Raw genomic sequence first — 27716 nt, 5'->3', positions numbered from 1 at the left:
AGCCACACATCATGACAATTTCTTGCACATGATAGCCGCTGCTTCGATCGGATGTACAATCTACACGCCCAAGAAAAGACTTGCGTGATTGAAGTCGGCCAAGAGGTCATCCCAGCCTGAAGCATTTGAGTCTGGAACCACATTGATGAATTCTTCCCATAAGCCGTCAAAGTCGAGCTCCGGCGCCAACGAAGAGGTCCAATCTGTGTTCGACTGTTGACTCTGCACCTGTGTCGCAGTGTCTTGGTCATGAGCGGCAAGGCTCATTGCACCTGCCTGGACATTCGGCGTTCCAGCAGATTCAGAAGGTGTCAGGTACGGGTTCTGTGAGCCAGCGTCTTGCAGCTGGATCTTATGCTTTCGCAGCAGTTCCATTAGTGGCCCAAGGAACCGATCCGCGGCTGGCATCTCCGTGCATGACTCCTGAAGCATCATGCATGCCTCTTTCAGTTCCGTGCGTCGACTCAGGTCCTCCGCTTCACTGGTCGACTTGTTGAAGCACATGTCAAGAGCTAGTGTAAGTGCAGCCATGAAGACGTGGTACAACACAAAGTTGAGTCTTGCGATGGGCAGGACCATGCCCCGTTTCTCCTGATTCAACAAGCGGCGGATTTCGAGACTCTTCCGGACAGACTCCAAGCATGCTTCCCGCGAGAACTTGAACCGTGCGTCCATTGATCCGCGAATGAGGAACGGCCGATGAATCCTGCTTCGGTGGCAATGGAGGCCTTGCTGTAAGAGATATCTCTGTGTCGCCAATTGTGGGTACTTGCTGAGATACGGCTCTGTCCTTCTGCGACTTTCCTCGTCCAGCTGGAAGTAGAACGGCATGTCATTCACCAATTTTGCGGTCTGGTTCTCGAGGGCAATGATCTCGTCATAGTCGACATTATTCACTCCAGAAGCCAAAGGGTGGACGAGATCCGCAAAACCTCGACACATCTCTCCTCCATCCGTTCTGATCAGGAAGTAGGACATCTCGGTCGGCTCTGACATTGGCTTGTTTTGGATGTCTCCACCACGAGCCAGATCATCATCATCTACGTTCATTGGGCGGTTGACTAGGCAGTGACGCGGATTTATCGTGTAAGTGCCTTCTTGAGGGCTCGGCATGCTCCCCAGTAGCCTTGAATTCAGTCAGTAGGTACTCAATGATTCGACGGTGCTTTCCATGACAGCTGGTTGGAGAGGCAGAGCTGTACACGGGATGACTTTTCAGGGTGGTGCACGATGCCCCTGGATCTGGATTTGAATTCAACTTACCAGTCTGTAGTTGCCAAAAAGCACCAAATCCTCCTCTTCACTTCATTCTCAATCACGTTCTTAGACCTTGCTCTTGCCGGATGGTCTAGGAAGTGTATCGACAAATCTCTGGCTAGAGTGATTGAGGTACTCTGCAGCAGCCAATACTTTTTTGAAAGCCCTAGTCAAATTAGTGCTTTGCTCATTCTTGAGGATCGCTAACATTACCTTCGAAATTTTGTATCATCAGAGACATGATGATGGTGGCTTGCAACTGTTCTATCGAAGTAGGCATTGAAGCACGTTCGACATGGTCCAGTATATCCAGTGTATTATGCGTCCAACTCAGCGCCAGCTGGTTGGCCTCCTTGGGGTCTGCAAATAAGGTCTCTGCTGCAAACGCTTGGAAATAAGCTCCGCCAGCGAACATACTGAGCAACAGAGCGACGTGTGCTAGATTTGGCCTTTGGCCGGAAGCAATCTGATGGTAGACCTTATCGAGAAGAGCCTCAACGGTATGCCTATGGTAGATATGATACCATGAGCCGATTGAGCTTGCATAGGTTTTGAAGAGCACATGGGCTTGTTTCTGTTCGGGCAGGCAAATGCGGCGAATGACCCTGCTGCCACTCACGGAGATCTTGGTCAACACCGGAGCCTTGAGATTGAGGTCGAACGTAATTTCCGAGACTCCACCAGTGGTAAATAGAAAGTTTTGTTCGCCGTCAATGGTATTCGAGGGTCGTGAACTAGATATCTCTGTGTTCTTGAACTCATCTTCGGTATGACGACTGTTGATTAGCGACGAAGCATCAGATCTTGCAATTGAGTGAAATAGTTCGTTCTGTACGACGTCTTCGTGTGTTGTCAAAGGCGAAGGTGCTCCAGCTCCAGTGTTATCATTGACATGGTTCCGAGTGCTGTCGTCTGACTTGAGAACAATATTTTCAAGTCGTTGTAGCCTCTCTAAAACTCGTGCCAAGACCGAGGTGTCAGTGTTGGTAGCTGCGACCGAGCTGCTCCTGCTTCTTCTCAGCAACGAGCATCACGAATATACATTCACTCCCTTTGCCTACCTATCCTGTCCTGGAGACCAATGTATTACATCCGGCGGCTGGCACTCGAGGCCACGCGACACACAATTCGAGCATGGCATTGTCCGTGAGCACTTGAGCTTCTTTTTGCGACACACTTGACAGGAGATGGGCTCTTGACGGCGCCGTGTCGCTTGCGGCTCTTCGTTTGTATCTGTTGCAGGGGCTGATCGCTTCATCTTTGGCTTCTAGTTAAGTTGTAGGTGAGTGTTTGATTACAAGTAGGTCGTTGTTGTCGCAAGAGAGGTGCTCGTGAATCCTTCGGGCAAAGGTCCGCGGAGTGTCCGTGGAGGGTCCGGACCTCGGAATCTCCATGGATTCATATGGTAAGCTCAAACATCACATATATACTCGTCTGTTCTCGTTACACTAGGAGAATGTGGTATCATCTCTCCCGTTCTCAATATCCCCTAGTCACATGCTACTACTATGTCTCAGAACGACAAGTCTCCGGCCAAGGAGATTGCTGAGTCCGTTCATGACCACGAAAAGGAACTCACCAAACGATCCGCATCTGTACTGGTAGGAGCATTCTGTGCCTTCTTTTGCAGCGTGGGCTTCTTCAACGCATGGGGAATCTTCCAGGAATACTATCAGGTCAATCAACTATCGACTAAATCACAATTCGACATCTCCTGGATCGGCAGTTTTTCTATACGCGCCATGTACCTTACCTCGCCAGTGGCGGGCATTGCCTACGACAAGACGGGTCCGCGTATACTTTTAAGCATAGGCAGTATTGGTGCCTTGTTCGCCATCTTCATGGTATCGCTCTGCGAAGAATATTACCAATTCTTCCTCGCTCAGGCGTTGGTGTTTGGCGTCAGCTCGGCCTTCCTCCTTGTCCCATCCTTGTCGACGCTCACAAAGTATTTCAAGAAGAATCGCGCTTTGGGGATGGGCATCGTCGTGGCTGGATCGTCAACAGGGGGTGTGATCTGGCCTATCGTCCTTGACCAACTCCTGAATCACACGACACTCGGCTTTGGCTGGACCATCCGTGTTGTTGCCTTCATCATGCTGCCTCTCCTCGCCATCAGTTGTATGCTCGTTCGTGTACCTGTCGTTGCTCTAGTGCAGCACGACGTGAACAATAAAGCATCGACAGCCAAACCGAAAGCTGATTTCAGCATTGTCAAAAACCCGGCCTTCCTTCTCTGCTGTGCTGGCTTGGCTATAGCGAATCTCGGCATGTTCAGTCCATTCTTTTATGTCAGCTCGTATGCTGCTTCCTTGCACATGTCCACATCCTTCACTTTCTACTTGGTTTCGATCGTAAACGGGGCTTCCTTTTTCGGCAGGATTCTACCTGGTATTTTGGCTGATCGCTATGGGTGCTTCAACCTGCTTTTCTGCGCTGCCCTAACCTCTGGTATTGTGGCCTTCTGCTGGACTGGAGCGACTAGTGTTGCTGGTGTCACGGTTTGGGCACTCGCTTACGGCTTTGCTTCTGGTGTGAGTTCTGTGTTGATAACAAAATTCGAAGTGGTGACTGACATAACAATAGGCTATCATGAGTTTGCAGACCGCTTGCATCTCTCGCCTTGCAACACCAGAGACAATGGGTACGGCTATGGGAATGGCCATGGGCTCTATCGCTCTCATGTTTGTGAATCCGCCTCCTAACCTCTTTGCATCGCTAATTTGTCTTGCAGGGCACTATTTGGAACGCCTATTAGTGGTCAGCTTGTTGGAGAATATGGCTACCTGGCTTTGAGTATGTTCGCGGGCGCTACTCTAATCGCTGGCTCGGCTTTGATTGCATGCGCTCGTCTCATACAGGACAAGAGACTTTTCGCAGTTGTATAAGTATCATGGCTCAGCGGCGGACCTCCTGAGACTGAGAGAGCTTATTAATTTCGGGAATATCCGCTGTTTCGAGCACTGACAGAAGGCGCGTTGCTTTTTTGCACTTGTTCCTTGTTCATTGAGAATAAGTCGTTCATGTTATATTTCGGGATGTCAGGCCGATGTCAAAACATCGCGCCTCTAGATGGATGGTTGGAAAGAGACCTTGATGAGCTGCGAAACATTCTTATGGTCTTGGGGCAGTTGTCGGAAAGCATGATTTGGAAGAAAAAATACTGTTCAGGGCAAACAATGGTCAGAACACACAGTGTAGCTTGACGCTTTATCTGATGATGATTCTGGAAGTGTAAACCCGTGATAAATTTACGTCACCGCCAACCACACGTTCAAAGATCTGAAAATCGAGCGATATACCAGTGTAGTATCTCCTTAAATTATTGGAATTCTCACAAGGCCAATGGTGCTGCAAAGATGACTATATAGCCTTTTATGATGCTTTGTTTTGGGGGTGACCCTGATTGCCAGCGAGCCAAGCATGACGTAGATGATCATGCCTTCCATGTTTCAAGAACGACGCGTTTTCTCTGTTACATGCCAGTCCCTCAGCATCCAACCAGGCATCATCTGTTCGTCGAGACTGGGTGAGGAAGCTTCCTTCATACACTCTCCCGCGAATCTGAATGACTGTGGAAACACGAACACGACTTGTGGCCGAGATTCGCGAGAGCATTCAACATCCTCGACTAGCATCTCTGACCTCGAGCCGATTCAGCCATACCACGTTAGAGACATCTTTGCGAGCCATCACGCATGGACGAACAACGATCATCGAACACTGCCCTATCCCTCGTATCGTCGCCGTAGCGCCTCATATGTCAGAACCAACCCTGCCGAGACACGCCGAGCCATGGGGACATCTTGGCCGTGAACCTCCGCCAAACCTCCGCCAATGTGCTAGGCAGCGTCAGCCATGCCTATAACAAGACCACCTTTGGCAGTTGTGTGTCTGCCAAGTTGGAAATAGAGAAACACGTTTGAGGGACAAGGCTCCCTCCCCGTGTGCTAAAATCTGTCACGTCTAGCCATCTCACGGCCACGCCTAGGGCCGCTTGGACTGCAGAAATGCATAATGTTTTTCAGATTAGTGCAGCCCTCCACTGAGAGTGCGAAAGTTAGCGCCTCTCAGTGGAACGCTGCTCAATCTCATAATTATTGTGCATTTCTACAGCATGCGTGTGACAAAGTTCAGCACACGGGGAGGTATGAAGCCGAGCATGCCGAATACTCGTCATCCCCGCGGTGCCCCCATGGGGTGTCACTCCATACGGAGAACCAAGAACAGGCCGAGAAAGAATTATGCCATGGCCTTTCAGATATCTGCTTGGCTCCACAGTCACGGACTGCTGATCTTCTAGGCGATATGATCCTACACATCACTCACTTTTCTACTTAACCTGCTGCTACCATGTCTAGAATCCCACCATCTTTACGCACGAGATATCAATATGGCGAACGAGAAGCTCTCCTACGATCGCAAAAGTGCTGGTCCTGAAGGCGAGACTGACAGGATTGATATTAAGGATGAGAGGAGCTCCGGTTCTGCCTCCCCTGAACCTTCACACGAAGCCACTCTCTGGGAAAGACAACGCGATCCATACTTGGGCAAATCTGAGCGCGATGTCATCACTGATCTTGAAGGCCTGGTTCAACAATACGACTTGCACGACCTCAAGGAAGAACTTGCTCGGGGTGCTCGCTACGCTTACAACCGCGACGACACCGATCGTCTCAATCCTACCGAAGATGAGAGACATTGGATTGCGAAGGAGAAGAGTCCTGCTTTCAAAGACAAGTGGGCTCAGACTAAGATGATGTACTTTGTTGCCTGTAAGTGCTGCACTACCACGTCGATAGAATATAGGCTGATGGTCGAAGTCCTTTGTGGTTCCGCTGCTATTGTCCAAGGTATGGACCAGACCGCGGTGAACGGTGCTCAACTAGGTTATTTCGAAGACTTCAACATCACCAATGAGTGGGAGCAGGGTCTGATCAATGGCGCCCCATACCTCTGCTCTGTATTAATCGGCTGCTGGACATCACCTGTGCTCAACAAATACTTCGGTCGTCGTGGCACTATCTGGATATCGTGTTTCGTTTCAATAGCATCCGGAGCCTGGCAAGGTGCTACGTTCGACAAATGGCAACTTTTCGCCTCACGTTTCGTTGGAGGTTTTGCTATCGGTGCCAAATCATCAACCACCCCTGCGTACGCTGCTGAGTGTTCTCCGCCTCGCATCAGAGGTGCTTTGGGGTCTCAATGGCAGATGTGGACTGCTTTCGGCATCATGCTCGGATTCATCGCTTCAGTAGCCTTTTACGGCATTGAAGTTGAAGGCTATCCAGGCCTGGACTGGAGATTGATGCTTGCTTCCACCAGTATACCGTAGGTCGATGAACATGCTCGGGCCTTATTGAATCGACTGACATCACTCAGGCCCATCTTCGTCTGCTGCATGACCTTCTTCGCCCCTGAAAGTCCACGCTGGCTCATGAGCAAAGAAAGATACCGCGAAGCCTTCCAGTCTCTTTGCAGACTTCGTCAATGTCACTTGCACGCAGCGAGAGATTTATACGACATCCATATCCGTCTAATGCTCGAACACGAACTCAAACCGAAGACTGCCTGGGCTAGAGCCACTAAGCTTTTCTCTGTGCCCAGAAATCGTCGTGCAGCTCAGTCGGCCTTCTTTGTTATGCTGATGCAGCAGTTCTGCGGCGTTAACGTCATTGCATACTACTCGTCGGCTATATTCGTTGATGCTGGTTTCACTGTGCAGCGTGCCTTGCTCGCCTCTATGGGAACTGGTATCATTAATTGGTGGGTTTCCCGCAATTTCCCCGCAGCTATTCGCGTCTCCCCGCACTTCCCCGCACATCTCCGCATATCCCCGAATCAGCTCTTGTGAGGGAATTGCTAACTATCGTGCAGGCTGTTCGCCATTCCTGGTATCCTAACGATTGACACAAAAGGCCGCAGATGGCTTCTGCTTGTCACGTTTCCCTACATGGCAGCTTGCCTCTTCTTCACCGGATTCTCATTCTTCATCCCTGAAGATCGTGGTGATGCTAGAATCGCATGTGTAGCGACAGGCATCTATCTCTTCATGGTCGGCTACAGTCCCGGCATGGGTCCCGTACCATTCACCTACTCTGCTGAATCATTCGTGAGTCTTTTGCTACTCTCTCTTTCCACATTCTTCCGCTGACGCTTATACAGCCACTCGCCGTCCGTGACACCGGCATGGCATTCGCAACAGCCACGTGCTGGGGATTTAACTTCATCCTCGCATTGACGTGGCCAGCCCTTCAAACAGCCTTCACAACTCAAGGCGCTTTCTGCTGGTACGCAGCCTGGAATCTGTTCGGTTTCGTCTTTACTTGGTTCTGTCTACCTGAGACCAAGGCGAGACCATTGGAGGAGCTGGATGCTGTGTTTAACATCAGGACTAGGGATCACTTTGCTTATCATCTTATCAAGACGCCTGTTATTGGTAAGGGGCATGTGGGGAATAACTTGGCTGATGTGGCTGCGGTTATTGAGGGGAGGGATGTGAAGGGGCATGTTTAGGGTGATATGTATCTCAGACAGTGCTCGGCAGGCCTTGGTTTGCCATACATAACATGAACATTGCCATTATCAATTGATTATCTTATTTCATCGTTTTGCAGCAGGGGCGGTCAAGCTTCTTGCTCTTCTCTGACAGCTTTTTGCGAGCTCGCTAGGGAGTCCGTGGGCCGCATGAGCGCGAATTGCCCTGCCCGACGGCAAAACCCTTTTGGCCGTGAACTGGAAATTGCGGGAGGGGCGAAAGACATGCTGAGTGAAGAGCGCCGGCCAGACAGGCAAGGACGGGGAGGTTGGAAGGAGCACCTAGGGCTTGAATGTGGATCCTATCATTGCTACTCCGATCACACGTTCACCAGCGCATCTTCCAATAATTCCAAACCTTACTCAGAACCAGGAAAAAAGCATATGCGTCTCGGTACGATAGTCTTCCGCACCATGAACAGCTGGCGACTTTCTTCCCACCATCTTCCTAACCTTTCCTAGTCAAACAATCACATGAAGGGCCCAGAAGATTGAGCAGAAAGCGTGAAGAGCCTCTAGGGCTGAAGATATATCCATGGATATGTTCAGGTATGTGTCGAGTGGATGAATGTAACAAAACACCAACTTCCGGGAGTCAATGGGTCCTCCTCGGAGGAAGAAAGTCCGAACAGCCTCGCGTTGGTCGACTGTTGGGATGTGAGACAGTCTGTGCAGTGTTGTATGGAGTGAATATCACGAAAAGTGTGCGAGAGCGTATCAGCTGTTGGGCAGACACAACAGTACAATCGTGTTTGCTAGCAGGGTGGGGGAAAGCGCAAGCATTCTCATGAATGCATAAGAATGTCCCCTGTTCCGGCGCGACGGCTTTTGGAAATCACGATTAATAGATTCGTGAAGTGTTCCCAAGGTGGAAAGGTCCTGTTATTAATAAACCTCCTGAAAGCGACAAGCCGCCACTGTAGGCACGACTTGCGACTTCCTCTTGGTATGGAAAAGCACGAAGGACTCGGTGACTGCAAAGTGTGCGCCAGTAATACTGGCAAAATAGTGATTGCTGAAATCTATAGTGGTTTACGATGATCGTGCGATTTGATAGCCAGTGGTCGGATATGGCAGCCACTGAGCCAACGTCAGAAATCGCTTGCGCTGAGAAAATGAAGTATGTACAAGTAGGACATATCGCCGGGCTTCAGCTGACTAATAAAGACGTGTACAATTTCCCCATTCGACAAGCATGCGTCCAACAAGTACGAATCCCCAGATTGGCGGAATGAAGATGGCCAGCGGGATGAGACTCAACACTAAAACCACAAGTCCTGGCTGATGTCCCGAATTGCGGAAATGCTCAAAAACCGATTTGAAAAGCCGATCTTTCGGATTCGTCCTGAATTCCTGGAATCTCCGAATTTCTCGCTTGAAACTAGTGCTTTGCCTGAGCTCGTCGAGCCGAGAACCGTAAAGTGAGAGTAGTGGAAGAAGATAAAATATTCTGCGCAGTTCAGACGTGCTCATGAAGGGAAGACAGCAACCATACAGGCCGCTTGCCAACCATGCCATCATGACACTGCGCTCTGTTGTAGAGCTCTGGCCTGCTCGGAACTGAGTCAATGCTGCGACAACACCGAAGAAAAGTCCAACGAGCAATAAGCCTACGGAAATCTCCAGAAAGACCCCCGATCGAGTGTGAGAACCGTGTTTGATTGCCGAAGACCCGAGGTCGGGTTCAGTGGGAAGTGTAGGCGGATGCTCGTCCGACGCTGTTCTTCCAATAGGGAACCTGGTATGGTGGTTCCGGCTACTAGAACGTAGAAATCTTGCACAACCAGGGTAGTAGAACGTCGCTGTGCTTGCTGGGGTAGAGTCGTGTTCTGTTGAGGAGCGATCTTGCCAAAAAGCTTCTGGGACCATGGTCACCATGCCGGGTATCTGGAGCAGCATGACACGCACCCTGTCCCCCGTATTTCCGCTGTGATATCTACTCGGTACTGAGCTTCGTACTCTCTTGACCTTATCTTTTATCGCAGAACGTAGCATACTGTCAAACCCACCAACTGCCAGACCTTGAGGCGAATCATGAAAATGTATTCGATATCTCTGTGAAGAGCTGAAAGCGTCAACGTAGCGGGGTTTTAGTTGGTCGTTGGGGTAAGACTCTCCAGCGGAACGCATGGCGATCCCGAGACCATCCTCCAGATCATTGGGTCCGGCACACTCGTGCCCATCGGACTCGCTGGAATCAAGGTCGATGGGGTCATCAAAGATAGTTGGAGAGGAAGATGGAACAGTGGAAAGTTGCTGAACATGGTGGACTCTTGTATCTTCGCAGATCTGTAGATCAACTGTCGTTGATGTATAGCGTGGTGACCTATGAGCCTTTGCGTTGAGCCGGCCACGAAGAGAGATTTTCGAGATATACTCCCAGACACTAAGGGGCCAGAATATCATCCAGTCATGGGTGAAAGTCGTTACGAAGCTGACGATTTTCTCAATTGTGATCCCGCCATATGGGGCGTCTTCGTTGAGATCGACGTCTTCATCGGTCAGAGTGACGGTCTGCGCAACCTCGGCTTCGAATATGCCACCTGCTCTCTCAGCTTCCGCCATTGTGTCGGTCCGAACCATATACAGACAAGGATAGTCTGCGATGATCAAGTTACTGACCAGATTGACAAGAGTCATGAACAGATAGGGTATGACTGTGAGATGATATGAAGCGTAACCCCAACGACCAGTCAAGTCAGAACGATGTGACAAGAGAGTCGTAAAAGCCGCTATGATCTGAACCATCGAGGCGACAGCTTTCAAACTGCTTGTCGACGCACTGATGTCGCTTACTGAGCAATTGTCGCCACGTCTGTTTGGAGCTCCCTTGGCTAGTAGGAACGTATCTCGTGGGACGATAGCAAACGTGTATCCTTCCGGGAGCGCAAACGTGCCGTAGATCCTTTTCAATCTAGGATTCACGTAGGATTGCGCCCAGACTGAGTCGAAATGTACCCAACTCGAGGGCTTTTCTCTGGCGTATGAAGGAAGGTACGTTGTCCAATCAGCGTAGATGTGCGGCTCATCATGAACCTCTTCGAAACGGTGTACTACACGGACTCGTACGTCTGAGGGTCTCTCAGGTTGCCAATGACGATCGCGAACAACCATGCACAATGCTCCAGCATTGCAGGCCTTCTCCAATGCGGTTTTGGCGGACCGAGAGTATCTGAATATTGAGTTGAGAGCGCGTAAGAGTCCCGACATTGGGAACATCAGAGCCAGAAAAGCATTGCAGGCTTGAACGAGAGTTGCGTCTCCAGGGCTTGATTTGACGGTGGCGGCATGTGCCAAGTAATTGGCCGCGAAAAAGATGATCACGGAAGAGATCGAAGGCCAATAGCCTGAAGTGATAGGTAGACACAGCAGTCTCTCGTTGCCATGCTGCGTAGTTCCATTAGGCACCAATATGGTGATGTTGGTTAACAACCTCTCGGGTAATAAGGTACGATTATACATGAGAATCAGCAAGGAGTTGTGCGAGCTGTGATCATCATGGCGAGCTTGTGGTTATATGAGTTATCGAGAAATGATATGCTGAACCACTTGCCATTCAGTGGCGCAGCTGAGCTTCCAGCTCTACCACGTACGTAGATGTATTTTTGTCCTCCTGCATAGAAGTACTGCGGCTTGCTGACCGCATCATCTCAGCCACAGGAAACGATACATGCAGTCGAACCTGTTCATAGCAAGAAGTCCTGGGCGGTGGGAGCAGGGCAGATTTAGTAAAGAGCGAAAGCAAAGATGGAAGGGTCTGAGGTGGAAGTGGCTGGTTGATTGACGTCCGTGCGTGGAGGCTTCCTTCGTGCTTCCGCTTGCCAACAATGACGCGCTGGTTTTCCTGGCGCAACTCAAGATTGGCATAATTCGTTGGCCATCACTTCCAAAGTGCGCGAGATGGCGGTATCGTTCAATCGCGGCCCCCTGATGCTCTATGATACTCCATGATGCTCAGGGGTAGTTCCGTCGCGACACGATCGATGTCCCAAACCGAAGCCACGAGCGAGGCTGTTTTGCTCACCTCCCATGCGCGATCACCTTGCACGACCGGACCGAACCATCGATACTGGATCTTCGAAATCCATTCCTCAGACTTGTTGGACAACAAGTTTGTTGTCCGTTGAGTCGAGCGCCATCGGTCGCTTTGTCCGTCGGCGGATCAAGCACGAACTGAAGAAGAGCCCTCAGAGCTGCAAGATCGGAATATACCTACACATCGAACAGAGTCGAGAGATACGCTTGGTAATCAAGCATGTGTCTGGAGACTCTGTCTCTGTCCAGATCAGATACCCCAGAGTGGCTTCCTTCTCGAAGGAACAAGGAACATCTCATCTCGACCAGATGTCTACTGGCTACTCAATCAGCTGCAGCATATTTCGTTGGTTGAGTCCAAGTTCCCTGGGAGCGAGTATCTCTTTTTGCTTTCGCTGGATAATAAGACCATCATCAAAACAATCCTGCCTCCTGATCATTTGGTTTGGTGGTTGGCCTGTATTCGGAGTACTCGCTCACGTTGCGGTTTCTCTTGCCCCATAGTCATATTGTCTGTTATCACACACTCACCGTTCAGCATGCCCCCCCTTCTTGACAGCAAGTTTGTCATTCGGTCGCGGCTTGCTCCAAATCCCTAAGGTCAACCCAGTTTCTTAATCGGACCCGCAAAGAGACACACACAGGTATATCGTGAGGTGCGAGAGGGAGAGGATGGTGACAAGTTTGCAATATCCGCGATTTCTCGAAAACACATTTCCGCCCTCTAGAAGGTTTCCGCTCGATATCCGACAGCGTTCGAGCCGGATCGTTGGCTTGGCTTCCAGATTCAAGGAGAGGATTCAAGCCACTCGCTTGGCAGATCGTGCTTGAGATGCAGTCTGCCGGTTGTTCATTGGATAGTTTTGTCCTTGCCCTCGTCGACAGCACGCTCTCTCGCCTGATCGCAAAGAGGTGAATGATCTGCTGCTACAAGGGGGGGACACGTACGGATTGGCCCCCCTCTAGGGTGAGTTTAAAAATTGTATGTGAAAATGACAGTGCGCTCTAACCCCAGAGAGAAATCCAGTCACCAGATTGGTCGATATAAGATCCGAAACTAGAGGGGGCCAATCCGTACGTGTCCCCCCCTTGTAACCCCCAAAGTTCACCTCCGCAATTGTGGGGTCAATAGTGTGGAGTCTGGGGCGGCATCAGCTACCGAAGACAACCGTAGAGGGCTGACTAGTTGCCATCCTCTCCGCGTTTACCCATTGTCTCCATCTGCATATATCTTGCTTGGACCTACGATCAGATGCACAGAGTCATTCATATCCGTTCTACTTGGAGATAACAACAACCTTTCACCAGACCGACTTCGTACATACATCAACATGGGTCTTCGAGGTGATGCCGACGCAGTCTCGGTTACTTCAATCGACAAGGACGTTGAAAAGGTTGACCAGATTGAGATCTACAACCGCAACAAGTACGCCAGAATTGGACTTACGGACGAAGATGCCGACTTCTACACGAACTACCCAGAGGACGCCCGCAAGAAGCTCTTCAAGAAGATTGACTTCAGACTGGTGCCAGTACTGGCTATTCTATACCTGTTCGCCCATATTGATCGTGCCAACATCGGAAACGCGAAGATTGAGGGTATGGTAGAGGACCTTGGAATGACCGGCATTCAATACAACATTGCGTAAGTCTCACAGGCATAGGTCCATCGATGCATGGACACTGACTTGATACACAGTCTGAGTATCTTCTTCATTCCCTACATCATCCTCGAGGTGCCCAGCAACGTCCTACTCAAGAGGTTCAAGCGACCATCAACATATATCGGTATCCTTGTTCTCTGCTGGGGTACCATTATGACACTTACTGGCATTGTTAAGAATTTCACTGGCCTCATGATCTGCCGTGTCCTCCTCGGTATCCCAGAGGCTGGTTTCTTCCCTGGAGCCGTATACTTGATCACCAGTTGGTACCCCCAGAGACAGGTGCAGACCAGACTCGCCCTTTTCTACTGTGCCAGTGCGCTTTCTGGTGCCTTCTCGGGTCTTCTCGCCTTTGCAATTGCCAAGATGGACGGCATGGGTTAGTGTCAATTTTCTTGCATTCATTCATGGCAGATAACTAACTAGTCTCGCAGGCGGTCTTGCTGGATGGGCGTGGATCTTTGTGCTCGAGGTATGCTCTTTCCGTTGCGCTTTTATAAAGACTGAACCTTGACTGACTTCATAACGCAGGGCATGGTCACGGTGCTCATTGGTGTAGCTTGTTTCTTCGTCATGCCCGATACTCCCGCACTCTCCGGAAAGTGGCTCACTCCTGATGAGCAGAAGTACCTTCTGATCCAGAACATCATCAAGAACAACGGTACCGAGAAGCATGAGAAGGGCGACAAGTTTAAGTGGACATACCTCAAGGACCTCGTCACCGACTACAAGATTTACCTTCAAGCATGGATCCTCTTCACTGCTTCCGTGTGTGCTTACGGTCTGAAATTCACCATGCCTTCGATCACAAAGTCGATGGGCTTCACCTCCTCGCAAGCTCAGCTCATGACCATCCCACCTTACGTTGCTGGCGCAATCTCTGCTGTCGGCATGTCTAAGCTCTCCGATAGATACCAACGCCGCTTCCCATTCATCTTTGGTCAGATGCTTATCGTCCTCGTCGGTTTCTGCATTTTACTGCCTCTTGCACCCAACATCAAGCACCAGATTGCTGCCTGCTATATCGCCGTCGTCCTCATCTGTATCGGTCAATACCCCACCAACCCTGCCGGCTCAGCCTGGATCAGTGGCAATCTTGCCGGTGAGCAGAAGAGAGCCATGGGAATTGCCCTTAATATTTGTCTCGGTAACTCTGGTGGAATTGTTGGCTCGTACATCTTCCTCGACTCAGAGAAGAAAATTGGCTACCCTACTGGCTTCGGTATCGGCCTTGCCTTTGCAGCCGCGACTCTCGTCAGCTCGATTGTTCTCGAGTTGAGTTACATGAGAATCAACAAGAAGAGAGATCAATTCAGCGAGGATGAGATCAGACGCGAGTATACCGATGAGCAGTTGATGAGACTTGGCGACAAGAGTCCACTGTTCAGATACAAACTATGAGAAGTGAACAGAAGAGGAAGACAGCCGCAATGTACATATTTCTTTGGTAGGATTTCTAGCTGTATATGGCACACTACGACTTGAGCATTAATCGACAAAAGTATTGTCTCACCACGAGTCTCCATGGCCCTATCAAGATATATGAAGGGGAAAACTGTCTCCTGAACGATGACGACGCCGAGCTACGGGCGAAGATCTAACTTGCTCAATTCTACGCATATGAGCAGCACCATCTTCACGCAGCTTTTCACGTTTGCATGCCATTCTGGGATGAGTCAGCGCTGGAAGCGACTACCTAACCAAGCGTCAAGGGACAATGCTTCCATCCATCTTTCTGTTCCGTCCAACTCAGAATTGTCGGACCCGTCTACGCGCAAATCGAAAAATGCATATCTCTATTCAACGTTTTTTTCCCTCTAAAATGTCGAAAAAGCCAACCCAAAAGCTCGCGCCTATACAGGATCTTCCAACAACGCTTCTGCTGAACGTTGTCAAATACCTCCCAACGCACAGCGTCGTTGCCCTCAGTCTGACGTGCAAGACTCTGTATGGCGACGAGGTGCTGTACGGAACCTGGAAAACCGCTCTCCGGAAAGATCAACGATATGATGCTAGTTATAATGGCTCAAACTCTCTTGGGTCCTCGATCAAAAGCCTCCAGACGCGGTCTTTGACCCGATTGTTGGAGAGGGACATGCCCTCGCATTTTTCCTGTGATATCTGTAGCAGGCTTCACCCGCAGCGTGATCCGCTGAAGTTCATGACTCGAGCTGATTGCGACTCGTGGGGTGCGTGTACAAGGTACCCGACACAAGGAAACTGGTTACACTACGATACATGGGATCTGCATCTCAATTTCGAACACTTGTGTCAGACTTTCTCCCGGCATGTCAGAGATACTGGAAGCGCCGCCGCATTCATCGCCAGTAATGCATTCTCCTCGGGTTGGTCACCAGGTCGCTACAGTGGTCTGCCCTGGAAAGAGAAGCTGGATTTGAGGCCGATGGTCCATGATGAGACTCTGATCATGCATACATGCCAGCGCATTCTGTTCAACAAGAGAGATATCAGACCCGCCACTAATATCAGACCCGCCACTTCTTGTTTACAACCAAGAACAATCTCGTCAGTTCTCAAGCCATGTCAGTGTCCTTGTGGCACGAACGCCGCAGATCTACTCAACAAAGTCACCAGTATGCTACACGGCGCATCCCGGAAGGTCGGATCAATTAGTACCAGACTCGAGTTTGAAAAATGCAAGACATGTCTGACGCAGTATTCAGCGAACATTCATGAACACGAGGAGAACCTCATAATTTGTCTTGACGCGTGGACGACTGTTGGCTCTTTACGTCGATACCATGGATTCGACACAAAGCCAGCAAATATGCCCACGATCCGGTATCCTGGTGACTATCTTACGCTTAAGACCATGCCACGTTTTCCAGACTACCCTGCGGTACATCACACATTCCCGACAACAGTGTACTCTATTCATAACAAGCCTCACGCCACAGGAGTCTGGACGGGACTATCATGTATACCATGCGTTTCCCTGGGACTCGGCCCCACAGCTGAGCCAACAGCTACGTTTGGGCCTACAGTCGAACCCATAATCACTTTCGAGCCCATAGTCGAGTCCATGGTTGCGTTTGGGTCTAAGTTCACAGCTACTTTTCGGACTAAGTCCAACGCTATGTTCAATGCCCATATCAGAGCGACAACCAAGCTCCTTGAGCCCGCAAGCGTGCCCAAGTTCAAGCCCACAGTCAGGCGTCCGGCTGAGTCTGAAGATGAGTCTGAAGATGGGCTTGGGTATGGGATCAGGAACGAGCCTACGATTGAGCATACCATTGAGCCAAAAGCGCTCCCCCCAAGCTATCGATCCCTGTTCCCAACCAAGCCTGTCAGACAGACGGCTTCGGAAGGGGCCAAACCTCAAATCGGAATCGTCCCGCCTGCAGAGAATGTTACCGCCCCGCCAACTCCAGACGTCAATATACCTGCACAAACTTCGGGGCGCGGCAATGAAGGTCGTCTGGGGAGGATGATCGAGGCTCTGCGAGGAATGTTTACTCGGGTTGCTGGTAGGAAGGGTCGTCTCTCGTGAGCCCATAGTAACCACGTTTGGTGCCACATGCGTCGAAAAGGGTACCAAAACGGCTAAAAAAGCAGGCATGAATCAGCTATAAGTGTTTCAGGAGTCTTCAGCAGCTTTGTCAACTACTGATCCCCATAAGCCAACCGCCATCAACAAACCAGCTGTAGTCATGCAAGATAATTTACATAATGGATGACTGCAGTGATGCCAATGAGTGCTCACTCATGGATTTCAGGATAACTCATAACTCTATAACTCATAAGTGAGCTCACTCACGCACTCATGAGTGCTCATAGCTATAAGCACTCATAAGTGCTCATGAGTTATTAAGTGAGTGATGAAATTGGTTGTTATTTAGGTAATGAAATTAGTTGTTTTTTGAGTTGAAACTTAATGGTTTAATAGTCTAACTACAACACATTAAACAGTTCAACTAGAGGCTCGTTTTGAACCTCTATATCACTGTTATCTGAAGGTATAATAGTAGTATTAATAAGGCCCCCCTTACTCCAACTTTTAAGACATTTATTCCGTTTAACTAATGGTATTCCTAGTCTAGCTCTTTCCTATGTAACCATACGTCTTGAACCTAAAAAGATCCTTTCTAAGTCTGCTAACATTGTATAGATTAAGAGGATATTAAGAGCTATATGTGAGAGATAAGGAAACTGCTCCTATATAGCTAAATTTAGCTACTATTTAAGTAGATTTTAAGTAACAACTAGGGTTCCATTTATAAAGCTTTGTAGCTTATCTTATAGAGGTCTAGAAGTAAGTCCTCTTGTCCATAATTCAAGTTTAGATAGCTCTTCTTCTTAAATTAATTGCTAGTCTTAAGAAGGGGGTAGATACTTATCCTTATAGTAAGTTTTAAAGAGTTTCCTTACTCTAGCAACTCCTAGTTTGATCTATAGCTTATCCTACACCTTATTAAGGTATTTAAGTCTTCTTTAAGGGTGTAGAAGAATAGCAGCTGTATAGATAGCAGTCTTATCAATTAGCTTATAGTACTTGTTAAAGACATAGTGACAATTAAGAATAGCTATTAATAGGGCTCTATTATTGGCATGCCTTGCCTCCGCCTTCTATAGGTGCTTATTTAGGAAGTCCATGTAGATCTGCATCTAATCTAGAGTAACTGAATCTCCTTATGTAGCAAGAGTAACCTCGTAAAATGGTTAAAGGAAATCGATAGTGGCTTTTATAAGCATCTAGTCCTCTTCTGTAAGCATAAAGCTAGTAGTATTAGGAGTCTAGAGTGCTATAAAATGGTTAATAGAAGTCTTGCATTTATATAGCCTCTTAAGAGCATTAAACCAGGAGTTCTACTAGGTTGAATTCGGGGCGGATAAGGTATATCCTACCTTTACTATAAAGGCATTAAGTCTTCTATCATTATGCCTTACAAACTTGATAAAGGAAAGGCCTTTTTTAATAGCTTTAGCTATCTACTATCCATCGGTAGAGTCTGCTAGGATTTCTTTAATATCTAGCCCCTTTATTTCGGCTATATAGGAGATAGCATCGTCTATAGCCTGCTTAGTACTAGCAGTTATAAATGCCTAGGCAGGGAGGTTAACAATGTGTCCTAGACAGCGTGCCCTATGGAGTATAGGGTCCTAGGTAATGCTAGAAGTGTTAAGAAGTTTTGTTAAAAGATAGGCGTTTAGGGTGTCATTTGCTCTATAGTTATTACTTGTAATATAGCTAAGTTAAGGGGCAATCTCATATGTATAAAGAGCATCTAGTACGACTTCTAAGACCTCTAGACCACTATAAGAACGAGGCATCTCCTTAAAAGCTAGGAGGGCTTTTTTGAGAATTCCTTGTTTATTTACCTACCAGGCAGTAATAGCCTATATCTCTTTATAAAGAGGACTACATTTCCATGTATCTGTTATAAGGTGTATAACACTAACTAACTCTTAAAGGTGGCGCTTAAGAACCATTTGTTATAGTTCAAAAGTAGATTAAATTTAGGTAGATAAAGTTAAATGGCTTCGTAGTAGGATATCCAGTATATGTAGGTTTATAAGACCTAATAGATGGCGGAATTCTAGCTATTCTACAAGTGTAGAAGGTAGGTTATGTGTAGTAATAAGGTCTACAAGTAATGTAGTAATTCGAGAAGAGTCGAGATACTCTTTAAAACCCGCTTATATTTTCCTAGCCTCTTATTCTAAATTGTAGTGTAGTATCTTAGATAAAGCGGCTTAAATAGTCGGTTAAGAAGGAGGTAGAAGAGATGTATAGGCGGTACTCTCTCTAGTAAGGGGGACGTTAATTTAGTAGATAGATTCGAGGTGAAAACGAAAGGTAGTGTTTAATTAAAAGGATCTGCCCGGATTAATACAGTATTTGTAGTAGATGATAGTACGGCTCTTATAGGACTTAGGTTCGTCTTAATTATACTTTCGGGTGTGTGACTATAGTGTAGTATCTCGAACAGCTCGTCGTCGTTTTCGAGAAGAAGAAGGAATTAGCGTAGGAGTTAAGAAAAGGTCGTTTTATTATGTTATAGAAGGAGGAAGTGAAGTAAGATCACTATCATTATCTAAATTAAGAAATAGGGACTAATCTATAGTGAATTAGTTGTATAGTAATAAGAGAGAAGGAGGAAACATAGAAAAGGGGTGAAAATTTAGGACGTAACGTTAAGCGGCTAGCGAGCGATCCGATTAGTTAACCCCGGATTTCAAAAATTTTCAGAGATGTTAGGGGTCGCTGCGGGGGCGACCCTATCCTTTGTTTATGAGCACTCATGAGTTATGAGTACTCATGGGTTTCTCAACTTATAACTCATATGGCGTGAGTTAAATGAGTTATGAGTTAAATGAGTGAGTGCTCATAACTCATTGGCATCACTGGATGACTGACCCCTTGATCCTTCAGGCGCTGTTCGTTGATTTGTATTGTAGAGATGAGATTCCAGACACTGTAAGCAAGCGAGTCTGAGAGCTTGCTGACTAGCACCGGACGGCAAAGAGCTTTGACTTCTGTGAGACATGATTTGGAGGAATTGAGAACTGACGTCGGTCGCAGCTGCCTGCGCCTGTGATAAGCCGCGACTTTGGCCTCTGCAACACTTTCACCGACACGGGAGATCTAGAAGCGCTGCGACACATTCGAATGTCTCAAAGTCATCTCTCCCAGCTTCTCACAACGATAAAACCATCCTGTCGCCACTCACAAATCTCGACTTCACCATCGATAATGGAGATGAGATCAGACCCCAAAAGTCACACTTGGACTTCCAGTGCCGTCGGCAAAATCATAACCACAACCCACAACATGATTGAATGTCGCGCCGGAGGCAACTTCCAAGCTCTGATACACGAAGAACTACTATGTTACTTCTCGCCCTACTATACCGCTGCCTTCAAAGGCGGCTTCTCGGAATCCAATCAAGGCAGCACCTCTTTCGAATTGACAGAACTACAAGCAAAGCTCCTGGTCACATGGCTCTACTCCGGATGTATTGAAGACGACATCAACTACTCGGATGTGCTCGACCTCTACATCTTTGCCGATATGACGGATATCACTGCATTGCGTAGAGACATCATGGATCATCTCTTCAAACGAGGTCTAAAATGGCAGGTTTTCGACGAAGAAAGTGTGCCGGAGCATTTCACAACGCTCCCTCCTAGTTCCGGTCTTGTGCGTTGGATGGTTGATAACTTCGCACAATGCTGGGCGAGGCTTTTCGGTAGCTATGATTCCTACTTGAAACCACGTATAGCAGCCTTCGAGGTTTCTGGAGAGTTCTTCGACCAAGTCAGGGCCGCCTACTGCAGAGATTGGACTGAAGTTAGCGAATGTCACTTCAAAACCCCTTGCCATTATCACGAACATGAGACAGTCGAGGAATGGCGAAGTAAGTTTGTTGTTGGTGTTCCAGAATACGAACGGTCTCCTAATAATGTTTTTCTCTCAGAGTGTGCTGGCGAATCGTTCGAGATGGCCGACAAAGCTTACCTCGGAGGTACCACTGCCGCTGGCCCTCCGATTAAAGACAGATATGTGGTTTACGACTATTGCAAAGACTTCGAGGGTAATTGGCAGAAGATCTGGATGACTGGCAATAAGACAATCTGCGAGGAGACTGATACTGAGTCAGATTATTGAAGTGTCGTCGTTGTGGAGAGCGATATGGATGATCTGAGACATGCTTTGCATACCGTGGGACTACGTCGGGTCAAGAGCTTCATGAGAATTTCCGGGCTTACAAAGATGCAAATCGCAACAGCAGACTGGCTGTGACAAGACACAAAGATGTTCAAATTCACGAACAATCCTTTGAGAGTCCATATTTTAGCACTTCGATGAACTCAAGACAATCCCTGGAAGATTTGTGCTTTTTGACAACAGAAAGACTTCTGTGTCCCTGGACAGCCATTACTATAGAACACTGTCATGAGGAAGCATTACATTGCAATCTTTTCCCTTGATGACCGCCTTCTGCCAAGTGATCTTTGCTAGTGTGAACGAACTGAATGATGGATCTTCGTTTTGAAAGATTTCTGCCGTCAAAGAACACCTGACAGTGCAATTAAACAATCAGTTACGAACGCTGCATGTATGTTCAATCTGTTCTAATGATATACATCGTTCAACTGCTGCCGACGAAAGGCCAGAGAAGTTTCAGATTCCAATCGAATACTCTTTACTTCCAAAATTCTCACTACGACGCCAAGAACCACACCCTTCACCGCGATAACTGGAAGCGTGCGGAACTAAAGCATGATTTATGTGTTCTCGAGGGCTAAAAGTTTGATTTATTCCATGACACATCGTGGCCTGGGAAGCACTGTGCGTCGTGACAGCTCTGTTGATAAACAACATGACGTGACAAAGTCCGATTTTGGTGCTGCTCTTGTGTGTTTGCATCTCTACAGAACCGGTGCCACGCCTTTCTGCCCATACATAAGACAACTCCAGAACCCTTTACAGCTGCAATGTCCCCTGGAGCTGGATATCCAAAACACTCTTGCCAACATTCAAAGCAAATGTGCCTGAAGGCAATCTCCACTGCTGAGCACCAGTGTCCCATATACTCAAGTCTCTGCGTCGCAGCGGGAATGAGTATGTGGCCGAGTTGCCTGGTTGGATGAGCTGTTTCTCAAACCCACGAAGCACTTTTGGTTGTCCACTTCCAGGAATACCAACGTAAAGCTGAGCTACTTCTGCGGCAGAGACCTTGCCTGTGTTGGTCACTTGGATGGTGATAGTGGCGATAATGTCATACAGCGAGTTCAATCCTCCTTGAGGTATGGGGCCTCTGCTGTTTGCGTCAGGCGGCGTGGCCGATGTGATGGCACCGGCTTGCTTCGTGACTTGCAAGGACGAATAGTTGAAAGTCGAGTATGTCAAGCCGTAGCCAAAAGCAAAGCGAGGTGTAATGCCCTGGCTGATGAAGTGCTTGTAGTCAATGTTGAGACCTTCGGAGAAATCGGACTGGGGGTATAACGGGTTGTTGGCATCTGCATAGCTCGGGCCAAGAAGTGCTCCATAGTCTGACTCTTGTTTTGCTACGGTGTAAGGAAGACGTCCAGAAGGCGACTGTTTGCCGTACATGATCTCGATCAATGCATTTCCGCTTTCTTGACCGGGTGTATGAGCGAAGATAACGGCAGTGATATTGGGATGATCAATCCAGCTGTCAACGATGCGGATACCGGCGTTGTAAATATTGACAATAGTATTGGAGCATTGAGAGGCAACCGAACGCACGAGGTTGTCGGAGTAGTCGTCACTCAAAGCGCTTCGGTCCGAGCCTTCGACCGACTGTGCATTGATGAACACAATGCATGGTTTGTTTGGTTCTTGAACGAGTGGGCTTGTGGAGACGAAGTCGTAATGAAGAGTTGTGTTGTCCATAGCAGCTTGACGCCTGAAAGCATCGAAAGGAGAGGTGGAGGAGCTGGGGGTGATACTGCCGCTGCCGCCACCACTCAGGAGAGTGCCATTCAGTGCCACGGTGGGTGCATTGAACGAGTCTGGCGCAAAAGCAGTGACGAAAGATATGTACTCCAGTGATTTGAAGGGTCGACCATCAGTAAACGTTTGAGTGTTGGCAAGACCGCCAGATCCTAAGCCGGAAGTTCCATTGAGACCACCAACGGCATCATATCCAAACAGGTTCAAGGTAGAAGGGGCCCTCAGAGGCAAAGCGTTGTTGATGTTCTTGACCAGGACGTGACCCTCCACTGCTGCTTGAAGCAGAGCGTTTGACGCTGCAGGATCACGGGCATCAATGTTCTTATTACTGTCGACGCCGATGTTTGGAATCTGAGCGTATCTATACCACGAGGCGATGATGCGCGTAGCTTGATCGTCAAGGCGTGATGATTTGATAGATCCATTGAGGACAGCAAAGGAAAGTGATGAAGGTGTCAACTGGGATGACTGCGGCATGACCATGTCTAGGCCAGCGTTATTACTGGCGATACCTGTATGGGTCGCCCCCCAGTCACTGACGACGAACCCTTGGAAGCCAAGTTCTGTCTTGAGCAGGCCGTTCATCAGCTTGGAGTTTTGACAGGCGTGGCTGCCGTTGATGCGGTTGTATGCGCACATGACCGAACCAGGTTCTGCTCTGATAGCGTCATAGAATGGCCACATATAGAGTTCGTGCATGGTGCGGTCGTCCAGATTTGAGGACACAGCTTGCTTGCCGAGCTGTGGAATAAGTCCGAGTAAGAACGGGTTGCGGTTCGTTTCCTGTTCATTTGCGACAAAGTGCTTGACAACCGCAATGACAGACTCTTGCATCGATTTGATGGTGGGGCCAACCAGACCGCCAGCAAGATAGGGATCGTTTGTAAACCCTTCCCAGTTGCGGCCGCCCTTAGCAATGCGGCCCAAGGGACCTACGACCGGTCCCAGGGCAGCATTGATTCCTTTTGCCTTGAATTCGCGACCGATTGCTTGCCCTCTGGCGTAGGCCAGAGTTCTGTTCCAAGATGCACCAACGCTCAGCTGGGATGGGTAGCCGTTGACCAGATTGCCGCCGCGAACTCCACTCTCGGCGTCGTTCAAACAAACTCCAGAGAAACCGAGACGAGACACGGGTCCAACGAAGCCTGAACAACCGTAATTTTGAGAAGAACCAAGGCTGACGATAGCTTTCTCAGTGTTGGTCATTCGAGATACGAGAGCCTTTGCCTGAGCATATGCCGTGGTCCAGCCACCCAATCCAACACCATTTGCTAGAGAAATGTTAGCTGGGAGAACGACGAGGCAGATACAACAAAAGACTCACGAGATGGGTAAACAGGCGGTGATCTGCCATAGGAGTAATACAACTCCGGTGCCAAAATCTTTTGGAGGGCGTTTTTGGTATCTGCTACAGCCTGGACGATTGCTTGATCTATCTGATCAAGCAGACTAGGTTGCGATACAGCTCCGTTACCTACTGTACCTGCCAGAGTGCTGGCGACTGCAGGAGCAGAGCTTTGAGCTAAGGTGACATTAGTCGCTGCAGGGTTGATACTCTCGGTGACAGTCCCAGATTGTGCATCGACGGTGATTACGCTGCAAGCCCACAGAAGAAACAGCGCCTGGAGATTCACCACGAGAAGCATGGTGACGGAGTCGAAAAGGTCGGAAAGCTCAATTCATGCGATGCTGTTGGAATCAAAGACTCTCAGGTCAGCCTTGGATCCCGTTCTTATATGTAATCCGTTGTCTTCAAAGCCTCTCGTAAGGTAGAGAGGGACGGCAAATCTCAAAGACACAAATATGGTCACACGACCAAACAGTCCAAAGCTCCAAGAAAGCCGGTCAGAAGTTAGAGCCCCTCGAACGGAAGAAAGGCATGGTCCATCTGGAGAAGTAGACTTCACGGTTCAGCTGCTTGCCAAAGCGAAAGTCTGGAGAGCTTTCCCCTCTTTGAGGACCGTGGTATACCTGAATCAGTGTCATCTGCAGTCCGGGCGCTTGAACGGCGAATGTTGAGTTCGTCAAGCATGCCCAACTTAGGCACTTTGATAAATGCATTGCCCGTGTTTGTAGTATGACAAATGCGATCCCTGGAACACCAGGCAGACCGACAAGACCATTTTTCCGGAGCCAAGTGTTCAAAGAGCGGCTCTTATATTACGAGGATGGCGAAAAGTAATCGCTTGGGAAGGTTGACAGATTCATGTATTTGCAAGAACTTGACAGGCTTGTGGGATGTCGCAGGCAGAACACTGTAGGTAGACTGTGAGACCTTCGAGTATCTCTTCAGACTGGACATATGACCTTGACGGTGAGCAAGGTATGACATTGATCCGCGGTCCTTGGTTGACTTCTAAGTGCACTGAGCCGCGTCCGGTGCGGCTTCTACCAAGATCTCAATGGTCCTGGTGAGATGATGCTTGCCGAAGATGGCGATCAAGTACGCAGCTCGTACTCGTTTAGTAAGAAGATCTCATCTTGCAGTGCGACATGCCTAAACAGGTTGTAGGTGCCTGAGCGGAGAAGGAAGAGGTGAACTTGCGCGTCACCATTTTGTCTTCTTGGGTGAGCCGGCTCCGGTCTTGGCAAAGGTGGTCAGAGCTTTCTCCGCCTCGGCCGCATCTTGTCTCGACGTCCTGCGAAGGTTTGATTCTATCGTCAACGCTACCCAACTCATCACTCGTAACGTTATACGAACCAGCTAGGTCGCAGCGATGTTACTGTCATACTCTGATGGTCACTGACTAGCGGCTGCGACACGGAGACATGGAACGGTAGACAGCTGCTATGCCGAGCTCCTGGAGTATCTCCAGACTCAACTTGGAGAGAGGGTGCATACAAAAAGCCAGTCAAGTCGCCGGACCCGAGCAGCAATAGCATCTCTCATTACCTTGTCCGATACAGGGCAGTTCTGAACACTAGCCATGTCATTCAAACATATCGTTACCTTACTTTCCGGCCTCGCCGTCTTGTCTGCGGCATCGCTCTTGATCAACGCGCGTGCTGCTGCTCCGACTGTCACAATTGCCTCCGGTGCGATCATTGGAACTGCTACCGGTGTTCTCAATCAACCTACTGTGACAGGGCTTGTGAACGCGTACCTCGGTATCCCGTATGCGAGCCCACCCAAGAGGTCTGAAGCGCCTGTTCCTGCACCAGCCTGGAACACATCTCTCAATGCTCAGAAATATGGTGCTGCTTGTATACAGCAGTTCAATGGCTCGGGTATGTTATTCTCAGTCAGAGCTTCGCTGAGTAGCCAGCTAATGTAGGATCAGTGATTGGCCCCTTTTCCGAAGATTGCTTGTTCGCCAATGTCTATGTACCTCCCAACACTACGGTGTCGAGCCAGAAGGCAGTGATGTTTTGGATCCACGGTGTAAGTACAAATTGTTTTCGAAAGAAGACACAACCTGACAGATGACAGGGTGATTTGGCCATTGGCGCCTCTTCGGAGACGACGTTCAATGCAAGCTCTCTAGCTGTGAACCACGACGTCATCGTCGTTACTTTCAACTACCGTCTCGGCAGTATGTTTGTTGAACGCCTTTTCAAAAGGGCTTGCTGACTGTAGTGTAGTCTTCGGTTTCCCAAACTCTCCCGACCTTCCATCATCCCAGCGCAACCCTGGTTACCTTGATCAACGTCTTGCCTTGCAATGGACTCGAGACAATATCAACGCTTTTGGGGGAGACAAAGCAAACATCACCATATTCGGAGAGTCTGCCGGTGGTTATTCTGTCGCTCAACTTCTTGCAAACCCGCCCAAGCCTCTGCCCTTCATCGCTGCAATCATGGAGTCGCCTCTGATCCTCCTGCCTGGTAACGGTACTAAGAACTGGAACAACGTCAGCGCACACTTTGGTTGCGCTACTGCGGACTCATCTCTCGAGTGCCTACAGAAAGTTGATGTCTCGGATTTGAGTGGCTACATCCAGAGCAGTGGAATTGGTCTTTTGTGGCCACCAGCAGTCGACGGTGTCACTCAGAGTAAAAGCATCTCGGATGCCATATCTGCCAAGTCTTTTGCTCATGTTCCTGTATACATGGGCACGAACACTGGAGAATTCGACGGGCTTCTGAAGACTCTGGGCCTCGGCAAAAACATTAACAACAATGCCACTGAACAGCTGTTCGCTCTCTTCGGATTGAACCTTACGTCGATCACAGAGATTCTGGCACCCAAATATCCTCAGAAGCTTGCTCCAGTGGATTTGGTTGGACAGATCCTCACAGATTTGTTCTTCACCTGCCCAGTGGCCAAGTTCTCACGAGAGCTCGCCGCCAACCAGTATGACACATGGAGATACTGGTATGGACTGGTCACTCCCACCTTTGGCTCTGACTATGCTGCTCATGCCTCGGAAGTAAACCAAGTCTTCGGATCCTATCCTCTGCAGAACGAGAACGGAAAGGCCACAAGCGATCAAATCAAATTGAGCGCATTGATGCAGACAGCCTGGACCAACTTTGCCAAAGACCCACACCGTGGCCCTGGATGGCCTCAGATTTCGACCAATTCCATCAGCAACAAGTTTGGCTTGTTTGGTGGTGTTCGCAATTCGAGTGGCCTACAGATTATTCCTACCTTGACAGCGGACTTCGCTTGTGGTGTGCTTGATGGTGTTGCAACTTTGAGTAAAGCTGGTGTGTTGGAGGTCAACACTCCATTCGAGATCTGACCACGGCATAGAGGGTTTGTCAATTTGGATCTTCACAGAGATATCTGACGCAATGCACGGTAGATTTAAAATTTGGAGAGCTGGCCAATGAGATTG

At 48.8% G+C, this 27716-nt stretch overlaps 11 protein-coding genes across 11 annotated transcripts; 8 read left to right on the top strand and 3 right to left on the bottom strand.

Annotated features, from left to right (window-relative positions):
- Positions 1-60: 60 nt before the first annotated feature.
- On the bottom strand, positions 61-2515 carry M438DRAFT_359302 (uncharacterized protein; the record flags this gene model as incomplete). Its single annotated transcript, XM_029907327.1, has 4 exons — positions 61-1126; positions 1264-1423; positions 1471-2264; positions 2319-2515. 4 exons carry the CDS (start codon positions 2513-2515, stop codon positions 61-63), a joined length of 2217 nt encoding a protein of 738 aa, XP_029756068.1.
- Positions 2516-2765: 250 nt separating this feature from the next.
- M438DRAFT_369126 (MFS monocarboxylate transporter) lies at positions 2766-4145 on the top strand (the record flags this gene model as incomplete). The annotated part of the gene is made up of 3 exons (XM_029908090.1): positions 2766-3791; positions 3844-3941; positions 3992-4145. The coding sequence occupies 3 exons, from the start codon at positions 2766-2768 to the stop codon at positions 4143-4145; spliced, it is 1278 nt and encodes a 425-aa protein (XP_029756067.1).
- A 1130-nt stretch (positions 4146-5275) lies between these two features.
- Positions 5276-7790, top strand: M438DRAFT_369125 (putative MFS myo-inositol transporter). Its single transcript, XM_029908089.1, has 5 exons — positions 5276-6032; positions 6081-6588; positions 6640-7023; positions 7135-7369; positions 7423-7790. The coding sequence occupies exons 1-5, from the start codon at positions 5651-5653 to the stop codon at positions 7771-7773; spliced, it is 1860 nt and encodes a 619-aa protein (XP_029756066.1). The 5' UTR covers positions 5276-5650; the 3' UTR covers positions 7774-7790.
- Positions 7791-10209: 2419 nt separating this feature from the next.
- M438DRAFT_282901 (uncharacterized protein) lies at positions 10210-11256 on the bottom strand (the record flags this gene model as incomplete). Its single annotated transcript, XM_029901336.1, has 1 exon — positions 10210-11256. A coding segment is annotated over one exon (1047 nt), but the record flags the coding sequence as incomplete, so codon positions are not given.
- A 391-nt stretch (positions 11257-11647) lies between these two features.
- On the top strand, positions 11648-12757 carry M438DRAFT_349360 (uncharacterized protein). The gene has a single exon (XM_029906378.1). The coding sequence runs from the start codon at positions 11824-11826 to the stop codon at positions 12331-12333; it is 510 nt and encodes a 169-aa protein (XP_029756064.1). The 5' UTR covers positions 11648-11823; the 3' UTR covers positions 12334-12757.
- Positions 12758-13160: 403 nt separating this feature from the next.
- M438DRAFT_282969 (MFS general substrate transporter) lies at positions 13161-14894 on the top strand (the record flags this gene model as incomplete). Its single annotated transcript, XM_029901341.1, has 4 exons — positions 13161-13474; positions 13529-13872; positions 13928-13965; positions 14025-14894. 4 exons carry the CDS (start codon positions 13161-13163, stop codon positions 14892-14894), a joined length of 1566 nt encoding a protein of 521 aa, XP_029756063.1.
- A 158-nt stretch (positions 14895-15052) lies between these two features.
- M438DRAFT_122602 (uncharacterized protein) lies at positions 15053-17320 on the top strand. The gene has a single exon (XM_029898759.1). The coding sequence runs from the start codon at positions 15211-15213 to the stop codon at positions 17002-17004; it is 1794 nt and encodes a 597-aa protein (XP_029756062.1). The 5' UTR covers positions 15053-15210; the 3' UTR covers positions 17005-17320.
- Positions 17321-19783: 2463 nt separating this feature from the next.
- M438DRAFT_349357 (uncharacterized protein) lies at positions 19784-21395 on the top strand. The gene is made up of 4 exons (XM_029906377.1): positions 19784-19832; positions 19888-19932; positions 20038-20872; positions 20933-21395. The coding sequence occupies exons 3-4, from the start codon at positions 20209-20211 to the stop codon at positions 21121-21123; spliced, it is 855 nt and encodes a 284-aa protein (XP_029756061.1). The 5' UTR covers positions 19784-19832; positions 19888-19932; positions 20038-20208; the 3' UTR covers positions 21124-21395.
- Positions 21396-21508: 113 nt separating this feature from the next.
- On the top strand, positions 21509-21853 carry M438DRAFT_122586 (uncharacterized protein). Its single transcript, XM_029898758.1, has one exon. The coding sequence runs from the start codon at positions 21573-21575 to the stop codon at positions 21762-21764; it is 192 nt and encodes a 63-aa protein (XP_029756060.1). The 5' UTR covers positions 21509-21572; the 3' UTR covers positions 21765-21853.
- Positions 21854-21942: 89 nt separating this feature from the next.
- M438DRAFT_283002 (putative beta-glucosidase) lies at positions 21943-24581 on the bottom strand (the record flags this gene model as incomplete). The annotated part of the gene is made up of 2 exons (XM_029901344.1): positions 21943-24206; positions 24260-24581. 2 exons carry the CDS (start codon positions 24579-24581, stop codon positions 21943-21945), a joined length of 2586 nt encoding a protein of 861 aa, XP_029756059.1.
- Positions 24582-25862: 1281 nt separating this feature from the next.
- M438DRAFT_359294 (alpha/beta-hydrolase) lies at positions 25863-27620 on the top strand (the record flags this gene model as incomplete). Its single annotated transcript, XM_029907326.1, has 4 exons — positions 25863-26163; positions 26217-26317; positions 26366-26468; positions 26518-27620. 4 exons carry the CDS (start codon positions 25863-25865, stop codon positions 27618-27620), a joined length of 1608 nt encoding a protein of 535 aa, XP_029756058.1.
- Between the last annotated feature and the right edge of the window lie 96 nt (positions 27621-27716).

This window comes from Aureobasidium pullulans (genome assembly GCF_000721785.1).
Source record: "Aureobasidium pullulans EXF-150 unplaced genomic scaffold scaffold_29, whole genome shotgun sequence".
In the NCBI taxonomy this organism is placed as follows: domain Eukaryota; kingdom Fungi; phylum Ascomycota; class Dothideomycetes; order Dothideales; family Saccotheciaceae; genus Aureobasidium; species Aureobasidium pullulans.
This window is presented reverse-complemented; position numbering and strand designations above follow the sequence as displayed.